Source organism: Pantherophis guttatus, chromosome 1 (genome assembly GCF_059756535.1).
Source record: "Pantherophis guttatus breed Tessera chromosome 1, ASM5975653v1, whole genome shotgun sequence".
Classification (NCBI taxonomy): Eukaryota; Metazoa; Chordata; class Lepidosauria; order Squamata; family Colubridae; genus Pantherophis; species Pantherophis guttatus.
Window position 1 is genome coordinate 87,945,661 of NC_142063.1, and position 21,136 is coordinate 87,966,796.

The 21,136-nt window shown below is 40.9% G+C and overlaps 1 protein-coding gene across 1 annotated transcript in view; it reads left to right on the forward strand.

Moving 5' to 3' along the window:
• The first annotated feature begins 5,423 nt into the window (after positions 1–5,423).
• The window catches only part of SLC6A5 (solute carrier family 6 member 5), a 74,789-nt gene continuing 59,076 nt past the window's right edge, over positions 5,424–21,136 (forward strand). Inside the window, exons 1-2 of the mRNA XM_087882800.1 lie at positions 5,424–5,429; positions 20,469–20,984. Coding sequence (XP_087738926.1) covers positions 5,424–5,429; positions 20,469–20,984 — 522 coding nt within the window. The remainder of the gene's footprint in view (positions 5,430–20,468; positions 20,985–21,136) is intronic.

Consider the following 21,136-nt stretch of genomic DNA (forward strand, 5'->3'; position numbering starts at 1 on the left):
GTCCAAATACACCAGGTTGAGAGAGATGACACTAGATTACCAGTTTGAGAAGTTGATACCTGCTGATTGCTGGCTTGTTGCTCTATAGGGAGTGCCCGTTTTTTTTACTGCTACCCCAAAATGGACTGGCAACAAGAAGTCACCTTATCCGAGATGCAATGATACATATTTATTTAACTTGGTTTCATGCCTTTCTCTCCACTGCAGTTTCTTGGTCTTCTAAGGTTATAGCAATGCTGTTTTTTTAGAGGTGGAAGGTGGATACACAAGAACATTATTGCACATGATATTTTTATATGGAGCAGATCATATTTGAGTCTCATAAATATTCAACTACATTTAGTAAAACATAGTTCCAAGTATATACCATACTATTGGGTTCTATTAAACTTCTTGATTAGCTCTAAGACCTGATAATAAACAAGCCAGCTAGGAGAGACTCTCCTAATAGAATTACCCTTTATCTCATTACTGGACAGCTTTGGCCCACTGTCCACTCAGCTAGAAAATTGGATTGAGAGAGGGCATATGGTGGAACTCTATGACTCAGAAACTCTTTCAAAGCTCTGCATCCCCATGATAATAAATGTTTCAGCTCTTCTAAAAAAAAAGCAGAATAAAACAAAACTAGTAACATACTATAAAAAGAAGAAAAGGAAAAAATAGCTTTAAGGCATTCATAACTCTTGATTTTTTCCATTGTGGTATGGGTCACTACATATTAACGTTTTAATTGGACTTGCATTCTACAATTCAGAGATAGATGTACCCTTTATATTTTAAATAGCTTTAAAAAGCTTCAGGTTTTTCCCCTCTGACATTTATTTGTTTCACACCTAGCCATAATGTCAAAACCATTTCTATATTTACAATTCTAGCCTAATCCCCTAAGGCTTGGAAGAAGTAATAGCATGTTGATAATATATTCTATTTTCAATATATTCAAAAAATTATATTCAAATTTTTATGTTCTAAAACTGGATCCAAATTAGGTTGTGCCCAGTGGTTGTAAGATTGAAGTCTACATATCTGGAAGACTTCAGATTGGGAAAGACTTAGCTCAGTGTTTTTAAAATGACTGATTCTTCCTTTTTTATTTGATTATCAAAGATCAAAACGTCTTATTAGAGATATTACTGTTTATCTAATTGCTTCAGTTGTTCAGCCACAACAACAGATACAAATGTGGAAAATACTTTTTTACTCTTTTAAAGCATTGGCTAAAACTTTGCTAGAACTCAAGATATTCAAACAACTTTCCCAAACTAAGATTGTGGAAATGTTTTTCCAAAAGCAAAATTGTGACAAATGACCAAACTATGAGACAGCTATTGTTGTAGACTTCATCCAAATTAACATTATACCCTTGATAAATTCTCTTATGCAGTCTTGGTATACATTTTGATTCTTTCCTAAGTAACTTACCAATTGTTTTAAAAACTTACACTGAACTATTACGGTATGATTGCAAGTAAATCAACAAGAGCTGTGGTGACACAGTGGTTAGAGTGCAGTACTGCAGGCAACTTCTACGGCCTGCTGGCTGCCTGCAATTTGGCAGTTCAAATCTCACCACACTCAAGGTTGACTCAGCCTTCCATCCTTCTGAGGTGAAATGAGGACCCAAATTGTTGGGGGCACTATGCTGACTTAGAGAGGGCTGTAAAACGGTATATATACGTCTAAGCGCTATTGCTATATAATCCAGGATTGGGTAATAAATAGAAATAGAAACGGGGAAAAAAACACATTGTAGTATTTCTATTATGTGATAAATATCTATTAATTAAAGAGCCTTGGTGGCGCAGCAGACTAAAGTGCTGTTAAGTAGCACTTAGCTGCCAGTTGCCCGCAATTACTGCAAGTTCACATCTCACCAGGCTCAAGGTTGATTCAGCCTTCCATCCTTCCGAGGTAGGTAAAATGAGGACCCGGATTGTGGGGGCAATAAGATGACTTTGTATAAAAAGAACACCTTCGGGCTTAGGGGGCCCGAAAGCCCTACTAAGCAGGTATATACAAAAGTATGAAGGCTATTGCTTAACACATTGTAAGCCGCCCTGAGTCTCCGGAGAAGGGCGGCATATAAATCGAACCAATAAATAAATAAACAATAAATAGTTAAAATTGAATTTGAAACTTCCTGCGCATAAAACAGCTCCATTGTCTCTGGATTCCTCATTCCATTGTTTTGATGTAGCCCCACATTTCATTTCCAAAGCAATTATTTTAGAAGTTCTAAATGAAAATTTTAAAGTAGGGGATTGTGTAAGGATTCAGACACTGATTTCCATACTTGCTGTCTTTCAGATTAGTTATTTAAATATCCTCCTTATGATTGGCTATTTTATTCAATGCTAATCATGTTTATTTTATTAAAATGAGAATTAAAATCTTGTTCAAAAATACCATTTTTGAAAAATATAGGCAAAATACTTCCTAATGCATTTCACTATCATTATAATCTTTTGATGAAACTCATTTACTGAGAACCTTCTAATACAGTAAGCCTGGTGTCAGATAACAGATCTAGATGATAAATGGAATGGTAGAAATCAGATAAGAGGGCATAACAGGCTATGGATTGCAGCTGTAATGGAGGAAAAATATTCAGTTTTATTACAGTTGATCTTTGTAGATTTTTGTTTTAAACTTATGGGAACTTTTAAGGAGACATGTTTGGCAATAATGTAGAACCTGTGACTTTCAATTTGTTACTGAACTACAATTCCCAGCAACTCCCACAGAATGCCCAATAGTAAACACAATGCAGATCAACTGTTATATAGGATGAATTATAAGGAAACTTATAATATATATGGTAGTGGCTGGATAGTATAGTGGTTAAAGTGTAGGAGATCGTGTAGTGGTTGATGTAGGAGACTGAAGTTTGAATTTCTATTTTACCAAAAAGGGTCCTTGAACAACGACCACTAGCATTTCACCTGACTATCTTGGATATGAGAGTGATATGAACGAAGAGAGTCATGCTGGCTTGGATGTTACAGCGATTAACAGGACATGCAACAGATATTGGGGAACCAGAACAATCTCACTATAAATGGGCTATTGGAGCAAACTATATATGGACAAACCAAGAGAACTGAGAATTGCTGGCCTGCTGCTAGAACAATAGATCTAATGAGAAGAATACATGACACTTACGAAGGAATCATGAATGAACAGAAGATGGACATTCACACTAACTATGAAACACCTGTTTATCTGATGTGTCAATGTAGCAAGGAGGAAGCTGCTCTCACAACTTCTACAGAAACAGATACAAGTTTAGGAGTGGAGCTACTATCAGCCCTCTCTTCCATGTGGATGACATCAAGTTGTATGCTAAGAGTGAACAAGACATCAACTTCCTGACTCACCTGACACAGATCTAGGTTAAGACATTGGGAGGTCACTTGGACTGGATACATGTGGCCAGATAGTAGTAAAGAGAAGGAAGGTAGTTAAGACTGAGGGGTGGAACCAACTGTGAGACACATTAACAGACATACAGACTAGCTAAAAGTTCCTTGGTATTTCACATTCACATGAGAACCATGATGAGGAGACAAGGAAGGCAAGCAACATCCAAAACATCCAGATTGAGACTTGAAGAACCAGCTCAATGGCAAGAACCACACCATCAACCCATATACTCTACCAGATACCAGATAGTGAGCTAACCAAAGAAGGATATGAAGGTTTTTATTTATTTATTTTATTTTATTTTATCTCGAATTAATATACCGCACCTTCTCCCGAGGGACTCAGGGTGGTGTACAGCCAGATAAAAACATACAATATAAACATTAAAAACAATTAAAAGGATATATATTAATTTGGCCCCAATTTAAGATAACAAACTAATTAAAAATTAAAAAATATTAAAAAATATGTTAAGCCAGCTCGGCTTGCTGAAAAAAGAAAGTTTTAAGGGCACGGCGGAAGGCACCGAGGTCTTGGATCCTCCTTATCTCAGGGGACAGCTGATTCCAGAGGGTAGGTGCCCCCACAGAGAAGGCCCTCCCCCTGGGGGTCGCCACCCTACATTAGTTTGGCTGATGGCACTCTGAGGAGGCCCTCTCTGTGGGAGCGCACAGGTCGGTGGGAGGTCATTGGTAGCAGCAGGTGATCTCAAAGATAACTAGGTCCTATGCCATGGAGCGCTTTAAAGGTGGTAACCAACACCTTGAAGCGCACCTGGAAGACCACTGGGAGCCAGTGCAGCTCACGCAGCAATGGTGTTATGTGGGAGTGCCAAGTGGCTCCCGTAATTACCTGCGCGGCCGCATTCTGGACCAGTTGGAGCCTCCGGGTGCTCCTCAAGGGGAGCCCCATGTAGAGAGCGTTGCAGTAGTCCAGGTGCAAAGTGATGAGGGCATGAGTAACTGCACAGGGAATCCCAATCAAGAAAGGGCCGCAACTGGCGAATCAGGCAAACCTGACAAAAGGTCCCCCTGGCTACAGCCATCAGATGTTCCTCCAAGGACAGCTGCGAATCCAGGAGGACTCCCAGATTGCGCACCCTCTCTGCGGGGGCCAAAGACTCGCCCCCGATAGTCAGTGATGGAGTCAACTGACTATATCGGGATGCCAGGAGCCACAGCCACTCAGTCTTGGAAGGGTTGAGCTTGAGCTGTTTCTCCCCATCCAGATCCGCACAGCCTCCAGGCACTGGGACATCACTTCAAGGGCATCGTTGGGGTGACCTGGGGTGGAGATGTACAGCTGGGTGTCATCAGCATACTGATGGTACTTTACCCCAAAGCCACGGATGATCTCACCCAGTGGCTTCACATAAATGTTGAACAGAAGGGGCGAGAGGACCTCGAGGCACTCCACAAATGAGAGCCTCGAGGTCGACCTCTGCCCCCTGCCAACATGAACTGCGACTGGTCTGAGAGAAAGGAGGAGAACCACCGTAACACGGTGCCCCCCATCCCCAACTCTTCCAACCGGTGCAGCATGATATCATGGTCGATGGTATCAAAAGCCGCTGAGAGGTCTAACAGGGCCAGAACAGAGGAGCAACCCCTGTCCCGAGCCCTCCAGAGATCATCTACCAACGCGACCAATGCCGTTTCCGTGCTGTGCCCAGACCTGAAACCTGACTGGAACGGATCTAGATAAGATGTTTCCTCCAGGAATTGTGGAAACTGTCACGCGACCACACTCTCAACAACCTTCGCAACAAAGCGAGGTTGCCAATGTGAAGATCCGCAAGCTAATCACAATATAGGGAGGTTTCCCCCTGGGTGTTAAGTCCAACTCCCAGACACTATACACCAGCCAGAAAGAGAGTGGGCAGGATCTGGTGAATGTCAAAGTCAGTGGCCTGAATGAAACCCAGAACATCCATGAGTACTCCAGTAAATGGTACCCAAAGATGAGCTGCTGAGAGAATGCCTAAGATAGCAGCAGACATGGAGGTAAGATCAAGCAGAAAAAATACCATGGCAAAACAAGACCCTGCATGGATTTTACCGTCAACAGATAGCTGAAATGGCTGACATTGGGGAATCATCAGTTGCTAGAAAGGGCTAGAGTAAAAGACAGCACTGAGGCACTGATCATAACAGCACAGGAACAAGCACCAAGCATCAGATCTGTAGAAGCAGGGGTCTACCACACACTAGACAAGATCCAAATATGTGTAAACTGTGAGAGAAGCCTCAGAGACAGTTCCAAAACATAGTGGCAGGGTATAAAATGTAGACAGGAACAGCACACACTGAATGGAAGACCAGGTAATTGGCATTGTATACAGGAACATCTGCACAATGTAGTGTTAGACCTTCCCAGGTCCAAATGGCAGATTCCACCGAAGGTTGTGAAGAATAATAGGGCTAGGATCTGTGGGAATTCCAGATCCAGACATATAGGTAAGTACTGGCCAATCAACCAGATTTTGTGGTCATAGACAAGGATCAGAAGGCAGAGGTGGGAATGCTAGTATCTGGGTCCCATGTGCATTTATTCTAAGACTGGACTTTTATAATGGAGGAAAGCAAAAACAAATGTGACAGTATCTCCTTCCTCAAAATGAAGTCTTACAAACCATTAGCTATTCTATACAGATCAAAATTCTTTTTTCCCCCCTCCACCAAATTTAAGCATTAAATATTTATTTCTTTCATGCACCACCTCTTGAGGAATGAAACTTGTCATTGTAAAATAGGTCAGCTCTCACTTAACTGCAAGATAAAACATTCTTCAAAGTGATCCATGTGAAACCTTTTTCTCAGGAGCACTGGCAGAACATATTGTTACTTTGAAATGTGGTTATTCGCAGTCAGTTTCCGTGGCCAAGACTGCTGTTTGGAATATTAATAAATGATAGGAAACATGGAAGCTGGAATGTGGGATTCCATGCTCGGTATCACAAGCAGGGAAGTTTTCCTGTAAGGAACTTTGCTCCAGATTTAATTTTGTCAACAAGGCAAAGACACCAAGGAGCCAGGACAGGTTCTAAGCATAGATGATATGTGTTGACTACTTGTTTCTAATTTCTAAAGACAGAAAATTAGGATAGGGGCTGGACAGATGTTCAATATTTTTCCTAGATACTGCAGGCTTCTTTATCAACTGGCTTAACTGAAAGGTTTTAAAAAGTCTGACAGTGAGTTGAAGGTAAGGCAGAGTTTCCAATGCTTAGGAACTTTAAAATGTGTGAACTTTAATTCCCAGAATTCTGGGAGCTTAAGTCCACAATTTTTAAAGTTCCCAAGGTTGGGAAATTCTGCGATGTGGTTTATAATCTATAATGCTTCTCCCCCCCTCCCCCTCCCCCCATCGTGTTTCATGTTTTTTCTTCTTCTTTTATATTAGTAAAATTTAGTTTAGATTAGAATTGGATTTAGTAATAGGCAAATCTGGCAGCCCAGAGTATTCTAATAATTACCAAGACATTCACAATTGATTTTAGTTAATATCACTATATGCATCAGTGCGTCGTTTGAATCAGTATTATGTTTAGCTACGGTCAGGTCTGGGACTTCTCCTTGAAATCCTTGTCTAGCTTCTGCTGCCTGAGGAAAGAGAAGGGTCTCAATCTTTTATTCAGATTGTGTGATATCCTGGTAATCATGATGCATAAGTAGAGACCATTATAGTGATACGGTATAGTGACCAAGAGAAATCCTTGATTGGATGAAAGGTTACTTGACTGGGAAACAATAGCTGTTAACAACATGACTGCCTGACCAATGATGCAGAAATTTCTTCCAGATGCTTCTCCTTTTCCCCACCTGATCCCCTGGAACTCCCAATGTCTATGGTTATTTCCCTTACAGAAGTCAAATCTTTCCAGTTTTTTCTTTGCTCTCAGTATAGATTCTCCTCAGTCCTGAAATCAGGACATAAATTTAAACTGCTGGTGATATAGATTAAAACAAATGATAACAAGGCCACAAGAATAGCTTCACCTCCTGCTTAGTAAGCCCATTGCCTTAGAGGAGTTAATTCTGTAAGCAATTAATGCTTTAAAGATTTACCAGACTCTTAATTATCTAGGATAATTTCCATGGGAATGAGAGGTTATTTTTCTCAGGGAGCTCAATCTAGGTAATTATTTGCCTTTCACAGAAACATTTTTTTTATTAACCAAAGTGACTCATGGAATAAATTATTTACAGTTACAGAAGGAGCTGTACCTGGGGTAATGTAAAAAAAAATATATAGCATTTTCCCCCTTTGAAGTGGAACTAATGCAACATTTTTCACTTATTTACTTAATTCACTTATCTAGCACTTATTCAGTGCTAACTACTTTGTACTACACACATGATCTTTAATGTAACAGGTTAGGTTTGTTTCCATAGTTGAAATATCAGACTTCTGCCCATTTAAAGAGCTAATTTAGTCAGGCGGTAATATTAAGAATAAGGGTGGCTTGAGATAATGGTGCATTTTCCCCTTTGTAACAGTGACAACGTAAATACAGAAGTATCTAGCAACCAAGAAAGGGCAGTATGGCATTACATACAGAGGTGGGGTTAAAAAGAAAAGTAAGATTGTAGCTGTGACATGATCTAAGCTCTGCCTCTTTTTTTTATGTATAATGCAAGTAAAAATTGGACATTTTCACTGAGTAATCATCGCCTTGACCTTGAACTTGGAGACTCCTTGCAGAATGTGATACTATGATAACCTTTTTAAAAAGATTGTTGATGTTCATCTTACAGAAGATCATCTTTCGTTTGGACAATAATAGACAGAATGGATTCCTGAATACACACCAAACCTCCTATGACTGATTTGTATTGATGCTGTGACAGATCTTTCTTTCAAGAGGAAGCCTTGTGCTACTTCCAGTTCAGTAGATCAGGCCTTTGAAAGGTTTCTTCTTAGCAGCCTGTAATTTCTCTGTAAGTGCTACCTGTTCCAAGGGCACCTGGCCTAAGGAAAACCCAGGGACGGGTCCATTGTTTGCACTACAAGAGTCAGCAGTCAAAAGAGACCAGGAGAATTTCACAGTTGGGTTTCTCCTACCATAGGTGAATTGGGAAGATGGATTGGCATACTCAGAGTAAAGTACCAGCAGACAAAGCCCTTTTCAGGCATGGCTACCATCTTCAATGTTTCATCTTTAAAAGTCCCCAGAGAATAGCTGACTGGGCAAATCTGAGAAATGGTGTTCATCAACCTCATACCCTCCAGATAGGTTGGGATGACATTTCTCACAATTCCCAAACATCACAACCTCCAGTCTACCGGGGATTGTAGTTCCAGCACACCTGGAAGTCCAGTTAGGAAAGACTAATCTAAGGAACCTAATCTGCAATCTTTCTAAAGAGACAGGCTATAAAGAATTAGAGATTCTTTAATGGTCCTGTTAGTACCTACTAAGCTCTTAGCAATCTGTTGGCACCATTGCAAGCACCATTGCTTGCCTTTCACTGCAATTAAGAGGCCTATATGTGGCCTAGGTGGTGGTTGATTTCTACCCACCACATTTTTTGAAAGGCATTCTATAAGTCAGCTTCAGCAGCTTAGTGAAGCCACTTACATACATAAGACTTTGGAGTGGAATAAAATCTCCTGCAACTAATCAAGTGGATGCAAAGGGCAGTGATTTGGCTCATTTAGCCACCTGAAATTATATTGGACCTCCCAAATGTGAGTTACATAGCAAACACAATTTTTATATGACGGTATATAGCAAGTCATATCTCTTCAAAATCATGTCAATCCTTGTGTTCGGAGAACTACATTTCTTTCTATTGCTTGTGATAGATATTTTGAACTATGGTATAATCATTTTCAACCAGATACCTTCTAGATGCGTGGTCTTTGTGCTTATTTAGACTTCCTGTGCTGTGAGTTTCATGACCATCTTCCATTAGATGCTCAGCAGGGGACAGGAAAAAAAAATTAAGAAAGATGAAGAAAAAAACAAAGCAAAGATGTCCCAACCCCAACCATTTCAATTTTCTGTCTTCTAGATGTAAGAAATTTAACACACCTGAAAGGCTCGGGAAAGGTTTTATGTGATTAAGGCTCAAACATTCTCTGAATGTTGTTGGTTAATATACAGTAAACCATCTATCTACCGTATATGCAAGGAGGAACTATCAGCAAGCACAAAAATTTGCAGAAGTATGAAATACATATTCAAGTAGGGAGAAGAATCCAAGTTCATTGAGAGATAGATGTGCTCCTGGGTCATGGTTCACTCAACTATTTGGGATAAGAGGAAATGAAAAACCAGGTGCATACTATAAAGTAGGCATGGACAAGTAGGCATGGTTTCCTGCCTGAGCAGGGTGTTGGACTAGAAGACCTCTAAGGTCCCTTCCAACTCCGTTATTCTAAAACCATGTACAACCATTTTCCAAATGCAACATTTCCTTCCAGGGCTTACTTTCCATGAAGTTTTTTTAAACTTTCTGTTTTTCAATCCTACAAAATATTGGATGATGCAAAGAAAAACTACAGCTGACTTCATACGTTTCACAAATGGTTTATTTTCCTAATGGTTATTTAATAAATCAGAACTGTCTGAAATCACTTATCATACCAAGAAATAAACCAGGTTTACTATCATGTCACATTTTTGGATTTACTCCACAAACTAAGTCAAATCTATAGAACAATACTATAGCTAAATATATATGACTGTTATAATCTAGGGCAGGGTTCCCCAACCCCTGATCCGTGGACAGGCCCTGGGCCACGGCATGGCACAAACAAGTGAAGGCTCATCCGCGGGATTCAGGCAGCATGCAAAACCACTCCCACTCTGCTGTGGAAAAACCTCTATCTACTGAACCAGTCCCTAGTGCCCAAAAGGTTGGGGGATGCTGCTCTAGGGCAACTTCGTATTCATCTAGCAATATTTGTTTCATTATTTTTCCATATTTCATAATAGAGTTTAAATTCTACCAATTGCATTTTTTTTAAGTGATAGGTATTCAGAGTTCAAGTTTGTCTTCAAATCAGTTTTGACCCATGGCAATTGTCCTCTGCAGTTTTATTGACAGCATTTTTCATTGCCCTTAACTTCTTCCTAGTACTGAAATGATTGGCCTAAGATCACTCAACTTTGGGCCTCAGCTGAGACTAAAACTCATAGTCTTTGGGTTTCTAGTTTTGATGCCTTAACCCCTACACCAGATTGGCTCCTGGTGATAGGAATAACCATCAAAATACGTGGATATTCAATGAAAGGTAATGTTGAAACAAAGCATTTGGTGGTTTATGTGCTAATAATGAGTTTCATGCTGGCAATGGGACCCATAGTGTTGATGGAGCAACTGAGGCCAATCAAGCCACAATTGATCTTGCACTGTTGTTCTTGGTTAAAACTCAGTCCTGTGAAATTCAACATGCTACTTTATCTACTGTGATGTTTCAATCACAACAGACCCTTAGTTCTGGTCTGTAGAACTATTAACAAATACAGACAGATCAACATCGTATTTCTACTGAAGTAACAATAATTCCCACTGAACACAATAAAACTTACTTCAGCACCACTCTGTACTGTATAAAACTAAGCTTTTGAAATCACTATGTGAGTTTTTAGCATGCTGAATTATATGAAATAATATTCAAATAATATAATCAAGCAATAAAAAGACTTAATGTTAATTATAAATTGATATAAAAGTAAATATTCCCCAACCTACAAAATCCTCAGTGAATTCACCTTTCAAAGAGACAAAGATTAAAAATATAAACTACAGTTAGTGACATATTACTATACCCCACCTCACAAATTCAAAAAGTAAAATACACAAGTCACATGGATATCAACAGGAAATGTCACTGAATACATTATGCTTCCTGTTCAAAGATAAACTGTTCTTCATCTTGGTTGGCAAATATTAAATACTAGTCAGAAAGTCAAGTGTTATAATGTTTATTTTTAATCAAATTCAGAACACTGGGGATTTTAGCTTGAGTGGAGATAAAAGTCAGTCTGCATTTAAAAGGGATGTTTATTTTATTCAGTTCAGCATTTAATTATTAAAGCAAAATGCAGTGGGAATAGTTGAGATGTCCCATTTTTAAATATGTTTTCCACATCTAGATATTAAAATGTGCCCCTAATTTGCATTGTCCTTCATAATAGACAATTATGCCTAACCTAAATTAAGATACTAATACCCCCCTCTCTCTCTGAAAGAGAGAGAGAGAGAGAGAGAGAGAGAGAGAGAGAGAGAGAGGGAGGGAGAGAGATATGAAGGAAGGAAGGAAGGAAGGAAGGAAGGAAGGAAGGAAGGAAGGAAGGAAGGAAGGAAGGAAGGAAGGTTGGTTTTGATCGTCTTTGTTCAGTAATTCTCCCATGGAGAAAAGAATCAAATAACAAATGTCTATTTTAAAGTAGAAAAACTTGTTTGCAAATCCATTTCAGATTATCACAAATAACACATTTGTGCCAAAAAAGTTGTAGACCAGATGTGACACCTAGACAATGCCAGAACAATAAGCAAATGCTAACTAGAAGACTATGTATGTGTTTCCACAGATTATGCTTCTTATTCCAGTATCTCACCGTTACTGATCCTATCGCCAGTCTCCTCATCCTTTTGAGTAACCCTACAATTGCTTGTAGCATTTTTTTTATTGCCCTCTTTCTAGGTTTCCCTGATAGATATTTATTTAGTTTATTCCTAATTTATTTATTTATTTGCTTATCTGTGAGGGCCTGGAGTGAGGTAGGGTATTGAGGGGACAGGTGGGAGGGGGAGATGTGAACTGATCCAGGACAAGATCAATTACTATTTTTCATCTTTGACAAAGTAATTAAGGCTGTAGTGACTTGTTAATTCAGTCTCAATGGCTGCTGCAGTGATAGATGCAAATTTACAATCAGTTCTGCTTCAGCGTAGGGAAAATGATTATCCACTGCAAACAGGAGGCCAGAGAGTAGGGAATCACTCCAGAGGGACCTGTTTCCTTTTTAAAAGAGTGTGCAGGCACTGCTTTGGGGGGCGGAGGAAGATATGATGGAGGAGGGCTTGAGAAAGAGAATGGGAGAGAGGGAAAAAAAAGAATAAAAAGAGGTCAAAAGGAGGGAATAGCAAATACACATTTATCTCTCATCCTCACTCATGAAGAGGAGGAGTGTAAATGATTACTGGGCACACGGTTCATATAACTGAAGCCAGCGCCAGGTCAGGGCTCTGCATAGGATAAGCTCTGTTGAGCTTTGACAGGGTTTTGCATTGTGAATTGAAGGAACAACCTGGATAGCGTTCTGATCACATTTGGGGGCAACTTTAGCTTCATAAATTTCTTTGTGCTATACCTATGAACATAGTTTGATGGAATGGTTCCCACCTGAAACACAATTTCATTTATTTCTATATTTTATACTCATCCAATAGCTAAAGATCTTTGATGCCTCTCAAGATTTTTAAAAATAACAGAACACTGAAAGAAGTGCACACACATACATACACACACACACACACACACACACAGAGCACCGGAAATATTTCAGAGATCCACTCCACCCTTATTCCCTTCAGACCAACTTATTATATTTATTTTAAAGCATTTATATATTTTTCTGAACAATGAATCATTTAAAGGAAAGGTAGAAAATCTAAGGGCCTTACCCATTATCCCATTTGCAGCCTTCAGAGAAGATAAAACTGACTTTTAGACTTCAAATGACAGGAAATATTGACTACTTAAAATTCCCCAATGGGCCAAATTCCCATAGTGGGGGTAGAGGAGTTATCAGTATGGCTTCTAAAGCCCTTTTAGGACCACCCAAAGGGGGGAGGAGCTCACAATTTTGGCCTTTGCTAATGATATTGAAACTTTCCAGGTCACCAGGGCAGAAAAAGGATGCATGGCTCTGAAACTTCAACACATCCACAATTACAACAAAGGGGAAAATTATTTAAAAGCAAAACTAGTATTACTTACAGCAAAGCCAAAACAGTATTAAAATCCATTATTAAAGTCTCAGAGAGAAACAATGCAGGATTTACACCATGTAAGGTTGGAGGCAACCTTCCTTCCTTCAGCCAATGAATTCCTATGACAGGTTGGATTCCAGCAAAAAGCCCGAGTCATCTAACCACCAACGATGTCCAGAAGATCTCTGGGGAATAATGTATAGATGAGGTGCAAATATTAAAATATGCTGACTCCACCTGGTTTAAATATGTCTTAAACAATTGAAGACAATCTGTCCTCAAAATATGTCTGATGTACCGGTATCACTTGGTACTTTAATAATCATAATATAATTTATCAAATTTATATGGTCCTTGAGTCCTTGCTTCTTTTGCTCTTGCTTTTAATAAGCAAACTCTGTCACAAGGTTTGATTTTTATGTGTAACCTTAGAACAAATAGGAGAAGTTTGGTTAATCTCTACTATTTCTACAGCTTTTAGGGCTGAGTTAGGATCTGTGGGGGAAAAACAGGATATGTGAAATGGGAGGAGTAGATTGGATCATAGTTAATATTAGATGAGGTTCAAGTTCCATGAAAATCTCCACCTACACATGAAATTCTGGTCATTCTCTTTCATTCTGTCCTTTGAAGATTGGGTGTGCTTCACTATCATAGTCTATCTTTCCAATTTTTTCCCTTCCAAGCATGTCTACATCATTTTTAGCAAAGCTATATTTAGATCAAGCTCTTGTCCAAAGTTCTGGGAAAGTCAAGGTTATAAATCAAGAAGCAAAAGCTGGGACCTAATCTAAATGTAAGGGCAAACCCCTTACAGAAAAGTTGCTTAGAAAACCACAAGGACTTGTCCATACAGACACCAGGAGTCAAGTCTCAAAAACACAATTTATAAAAATAAACCTTAAACACTCTTTTCAGATCCTCCCTTTTTTGTCACTTCATATCATAAAACCAGAGGCTGTATCAACTTGCATTCCAACAAATGAGCAAGACCGTGCAAAAACCAACAAAACTAAGCATATTTGAAAAGTTATGATCAATATGATAAATTACTCTTAACATTTGATATTTTTCTCCTGTCATTTAACAGAAGTTATATCACTCATGGCAATTTGGGGAAGTGCTCTGAGGGCTGTGCAGGATCCAACTTGTGCATCTCTAACATAACACCCAAGAGGAATTCTTCTGGGTGAAACGCAGGGCATCTCTCTCAGCATCAGCTGTCAGTCGTGGTCAACTTCTGCCCTTCATTCCTAGGGGCAGTATCACCTGAGCACTCCAACCTCTCTCTCTCTAAAGAGAATTTGCACCTCTTTCGATGGGAGGCGCCCCTTTTTCTGTTGTCAAGAGCACTGCAGACATGGGGTGTTTTTCACAGCACATGCAAGGTGACTGCTGCTGAAACAGCAGACAGGCCCGGCTATAGTGCAGACCCGCCACCGGAGAGAATGACTGTCCCTTTTCTATTCTACTGTCTCAGGTCAACCCTGCAGCCTTGCCGTCGACGATGCACCCCCCCCCCCAAAAAAAACCAAAAATTGGACTCCACCCTTTCGCAGCTCTGGTACTAAACCCTAAATCAGAGCTAGTCATTCTGCCCCCCCCTCCACCCAGGCCCTTTCCAGAGCGCGCCAAAGAGCATGCGCCCTCCTCCCGGTCGTCCATCTTCCGAGGAGAAAGCGCAGGGAGGAGGGGGAGGAGGGGAGAAGGAGGAGGAGGAGAACTCGGCGGATGGGGTCGAAGGGAGACTCGCAGGAAAGCTCGGGAGCGCCGAAAGAAATCCCTCCCGTCCCCGCGCCTTTTCTTACTGCTCCTCTGCCTGTTTGGCGGCCAGGCAGGAGGGCCAGCTTCCCTCAGACGGCGTGGTTGGATTCGGCGCGGGAGTTTTGCGCTTTCAAACTTCACGCGCCCTCGTTCCAGCCGCAGGATCCTGAGTCACTAGCCGCGCCAGCCGCTTCATCCCCGCCGCTTCCTCCGAGCCAGCCCCCCCCCACCCCCGCAGGCGAAAAGTGCTCAAAGGTCCGGAGAAGTCATCCATTCCTCCCTCCCTCCCCCTCCCCACTTTTGCGGGACGCGCAGATCCTCCAAAGGCTTCAAAGCTCCCCTTCTAGCCGCCTCGGCTCCGAACCTTAACTCGGGAGCTGGCAAGGATGACGCGTGTTCGAGACCCCCCTCCCTCCCGCCCCTCTTGGCAGCGCAGATGCCCGCCCTTTTTGCCCTCAAAAGGAAGAAAGGTTTAAAAAGTGGGGGGTGGAGGGAGGGATAAATCTCCGGAAAGGTTGTGGAGAGAGTTAAAAAAAAAAAAAAAAGCCTTTGCCAGCCTTAGCTATTTATAACGGGCCTTCAAATCGAGAAGATCATAGGAAAGGAAAATGACCACTTTAATCAACGTGACACGGGTAGTCAGGAGGCCATCTGAGAACTGGAAGGAAGAAGAGAGGGTTATGTTGTTTCTTTGTACAAGGATCTGCAGAATGTATTGTTTCTGAACTTAGGCGAACAGATCCCCCCAGTTGGATGAACATAGAAAACAATAGTTTAGTGATAAGGATCATCATGATGATTTTTTTCCTCCCACCTATATTTATGAAGCTCTCTTCGCCTTGAGTTTAATTTGCAGCCGGAATATATGGGTGGGCTTGGACTTTCTGACTATAAATAGAAGGGCATTGTGATGGAAAGGGCTAACTAAATTCGTGCTGATGTCACCTTGCCTAGGAAAATAAATTCTGCCTTATTTTTAAATTAAGCCTCCAAGCAGTTCTGTAAATGATCAGTCAGCAATAAGTCCCATTCTACTGAATGGAGCGTCTTCCTAAGTAAATGTGCAGAGGCTTGCAAATACAAACTTAAGGTTCTCTCTTGACTGTGTAAAAGAAAAAAGAAAAAAAAGACGATGCCCTTGGGAAAAACATTTTGCAATTGATTTTTTTACTTCAGTAGTTAATTCGTATATTCTTTTGGATTATTGGGGGGGGGAGGGGTGTGTCTGGAATTAACTTCGGTTAATCCAAAAACCACCAGAAAGCCTTGTGCACTTTAAAAGCTAGCGGTCCAGCTTTTATGGATCACGAGCCACTTCATCAGAAACCTGTAACGACAAGAATTGTTCACGAAAGCCAATGCCGTCATTAGTTTGCGATTTTTAAAAAAAAAAAAAAATGCATCACTTATTTAGCTGTCATTATGTTAGAAATTTAGAACAAGGGCAGCAACAAAAACAGATTCCAACGAAAAAGAACAGCTAACTAAATTCCTCGCCAGTGAAGATGAGCAGGTGTAAAAATTCATGTTTTAGAGTTTATGAATCTGCATCTTATAGACTGAGACACATCCGCACATTTTTTTTCTCTTTATAAATGAAGGTCCTTCCAACAAAATTTGTCTTTTAGATTGGTGACTTGTCACGTTTAGTTTAACTCCTGTACGTAAAGGAAGTGCTCTACCTTGGGGAGGGGGAGAGACGGAGCTCAGAGTTAGGCAGAGCTAGGAAGGATCTCTGGGCTGTGCCCCCCCCTCCCGCCCCATTCTGAGGGACAGCAGAGACACTGGTTACAATTCCAGTCAGACTCAAAACTATGAAATATTCTTATTTTGAAATAATATTAAGCCACACAATTCTTTACTTTCCTGGTTTTATTGGTCTTGTGAGCCAGCTAGGATTATTATTCATAAGAAAAGTGAACAAACAAATATAAAACGAATTCAGAGTATATTTAAAAACTATGTATTATAGTTTTTAAGAATATTTGTAATATTTGCAATGATAATTATTTTTTTTATATTTATGTTTTATTTTTGTTACATCCTACCCAGACTCACTAGCTTTGAGATTGGAGGCTATATAAATTGAATGGACGGACCGACAAACAGACAGGCAGGCAGATACCTAAGCTCAATAGGATACATTTTAGGAAAGTTTGAAAAAGTCCACATTCCAGCACTCCCTTATCTAGATAAGTTATGCCCTTTCCTCCTGAAATAATTTCTAACTAAGTGAATTAACTTAGTTTAACTTAGTGGACATTCATTTTAAAAATTAAAAAACAGCAATGTTTTAAAAGAAGATGAAAGAATGTAGTTCTTTCCCTACCTACCTTCATAGTGTTTAATAGAGATATACATTTGTACATTTTTAAAGCTATAAATGTTATTTCATGATATTATCATCTTAAGTTCCTCCTAAGTAGTCCTACTTTGTTACTGCAAGGTAGGTTTCAAAGATGTGAACTAGGATAAGAGATTTGAAATACCCACTTCCATGTAGTGAAAATGGGTGCTAGATGAGGTGAATCTAAATGCTTCATTATACTACAATTTTGTAATTGTTTCATAAAGTAGCCTTTGTGTTTCAAGAGTTACAATGAGTATTCATAAAACAAACTCCCTCCTTGAATCTCATATAGAGAGGTGACAAAGTATAAAGTCCATGAGTAGTATAAGGAGCTACTGCCTTCTAGTTAATAGGCTTGTTGGAAGTTCTCAAAAATCACCCAATCACATTTCTCTCATTGTCTAAAAAGCATATGTAAATCTGAAAGGTGCTTAGTTGTTTAAAACACACGTGCATTTTAAAAATACATCGATACTAGTATTCACATAAGGTACATACAAATAATACATAGAGACACATGCACGTTTCAAAGACTGACTCTTGTCCCATTGAAATAAACAGGATCACTCCACTGAAACCAACTAGGGCTTGATCAAGCTCATAGTTCTAGTTCCTAAGCCAACCATTTAACCATTTGTTGGTTCACATATTGCACAGAAATTTACAATCAAAATTCGTGCTACTGTTAATCGCAATTTCCTAATGGGTGGCCAATTTCAAGGACATTTTAGGGATCTCCTAGGATCTACAGCATCTGTCCTGGGTTATGAAGTCTGAGTGTCACGCAGAGGTTACAGTTGCTTTATTTGCTGTTATTGCCTGACTTATTTACACATCTATACAATTTATGAGTCCATGAAGAAATCTTGCTTAAAGATATTTCCCAGAGTATGCAGGCTGGGCATTATAGATTTTTAGTCCCAACCCAATTTGAGGGATTATATTGGGGAAAGCTGGTCATGTGGCGTCAAGCTTCCTAATGCCACTTAAACAAATTCAACCCCAACATCACTTTTTAACTTTTTAATGGAATAATCCAATACTAGTTTGCTCTTTTAAAGAAAGGATTTAAGGTTTCAGTCTTTGAAAATCTTCGCTCAGCAGTGTGTGTGTGTGTCCAGAGGAATATTTCTCCCAACATCTCAATGTAGTAAAAATAATCTTGACGAAAATAAATATTCCTTTGGGCACGCGGTGAATTTCGTCTACGGTGTTGGGGCTCCCGCTGCATTTTTGGCGGACAAAGGTCCAGAAAGGCGGCGGCGGCGGGGGGGAGAATCTTCTCTTTTCACTTCCCAGAAGAATCGTGACATTAAATTAAAATGCCGCTGCTGACAGATGAAAGGCAGGAAAAGGCGACGAACCGGGTCTTTCGGAGGGGCGGTAGAGGAGCTACTGACTGGAGGCGGGAGTGGTGCGTTAACGAGGGAGAAGACTTCTATCGTCCCTGTTTGCGCGTTGGGTGCAATAGGACGTGTTTCTCACATGTTCTTTTTCTAATTAACCACACACGCACGCACACGGCTTTCGCTGGGCTTGGCTTAGCAAAGTCTCACCCCCTCCTTCCCCCTGAGTCACACCAAGCACGCCATCCCAACTGCTGTCTGACTGACAGCTAGCTTGCGCGCCTGTTCCTGTTGCCGCTTTAAAAATTCGAATCCGAGGGTAATGATTTATCAAACTCTGATTATCAAAAAAATGTCATAGGAAGGGCACCTTGCTATGCACTGACGCAAACCCAGTCTTTCTCACGGAGCTATAGAAAGCTTTGCTCTTAAGGGAGCAAAATTCACTCTACCATTTCGCCCCAGCTGCAGTCTTTTGCCTCTGCAAGATTTTATCCGATGCTATTGTAAATATGGTAAGTAGACTTTATTTTTCAATCCTACTTTTCTTTTTGGAGCCTCGGGTTGGGAGAAAACGGTATATTACTTGTAATCTTGCCGATGGTTCCGTGTTGTTGCGGGTTAAAAGTAGTTAGAAATTAAGGCTTGGTAAAAATGTACCGAACGGGAGTCAGCCTGTAACGCTGAGTACTGTCCAGGGTCCTGAAAAACCATATTCCTCTGAAGATGTTCTTGTTATATAGGTACATCGTTTGGTGCTACTTTCTGGATCTGCGTTTGCTGACTGTGAGTTTCTTTGGAGGGAGGGGTCGATTCCAAAAGTGGGAAGAATATGAATCCTGCCTTTACAGACACTTTTCAAAAGAAAAAGAAACAGCAAAAATTCTCTACAGCAAAAATGTTTCTGAGGAAAATGTTATAGAGCTGCAATGATTTATGTGTGGACTAGAATTGTCTACTAGAGTAGACAATCAAAAGCACAGACTGGAGAATGTGGCCCAGTTTTATAATTCTACATATGCAATCCTATTCTTACCCAGTTTGAGATTCTCAGAATACCTACTGAGAAATAAATCCCATTAAATTTACAATCTGTTTGGAGTAAGGGGATATGAGAAAATGTAATTCAGGATTTTTATGCTTCCCGTGCTCCTCCCCCATCGGTATAAGTATGTGGGGGGACAAGGTTGGGAATATTTAGAAACCAGTATTATTGAATTTCTCTATATGTCGCTAGCTGCCTATAGGCTTTATCTCCCCCGCTCCCTCTCCAGTTCAAAGCTAGTATGCACTGCTGAAGACAGAAAGGAAATGAGGCGTAAAATTAAAGATATTTTTTTCTACAATGGGGCAAGGAGAGGGGAGCATCTTTCAGTCGTGACGAGAAAATAAAAAAGGTTTGCAAGGAGAGAGCTGGGGGCGATGGCGTTTCCTATGCCGGAAATGTGGAGCTGCAGGGGAAGAAACGATTTTAAGTTAGGGTGTGAAATGGAATCTGCCGCAGCGTCTCCCTGATGCCTTAAGCAGCGCAACCTTCATACGAATTCTTAACGTTCAAGAAACCTTCTTCGAGCAACAGAGCCGAGGGAGGGCGTTCGTTTCTTCTTTCTTATTGTCACTCTGCTCTTGCAGGATTACGCCTATCCCAAGGAGATGAGCGAGCAGCTGGTTCAGAGCCCTGAGGTGGTCGCACCTGGGCCACTGGAGAGGGCAGGGCTCCACAGAAACAGTCCCGAAACCGAGCAGCCGCAGAACTTCCAGTCCCGAGTCCCGCCTCAGCTGGCTAAAGTGGGCACAGCTCTCTCAGGCGACATCCACCCTTTGCCCCTCGACGAAGAGCAGCCCCACGAGACCAAAGTTGGGATCGGCAAAGTTGCCTCGGCACAAGGCAACCCCCCAGCCGGGCAAGACCCCCTCGATCTTTGCACGCTCAAGAATGCCCCCTGTGCAGGGAACGCCGCATCAGCTAACATTGCCCCCTGCAAAATCGCCCCCTTGCAGAGCGCCGTTGGGCCGGCTAATCAAAGTCTTGGTAAGAGCCTGGCGGAGCTAAACAATACCAAGGCAGGCTGGGTGAACATGAGCCAGAGCACCGTGGTGTTGGGTACAGATGGAATCGCATCTGTTCTGCCTGGCACCGTCACTGAGGTGAGTTGGTCTTCCCATCCCATGTACGCTGCTCGGTCTCTTTCAGAATGCAGGCAGGGGCTCCTTAATCACGGAAGGACCCTGACGCCACAAAAATCAACTCTCGGCATTCTTAAATCATTGACACCAGCTGGCCCCTTAATTCCAGAAGT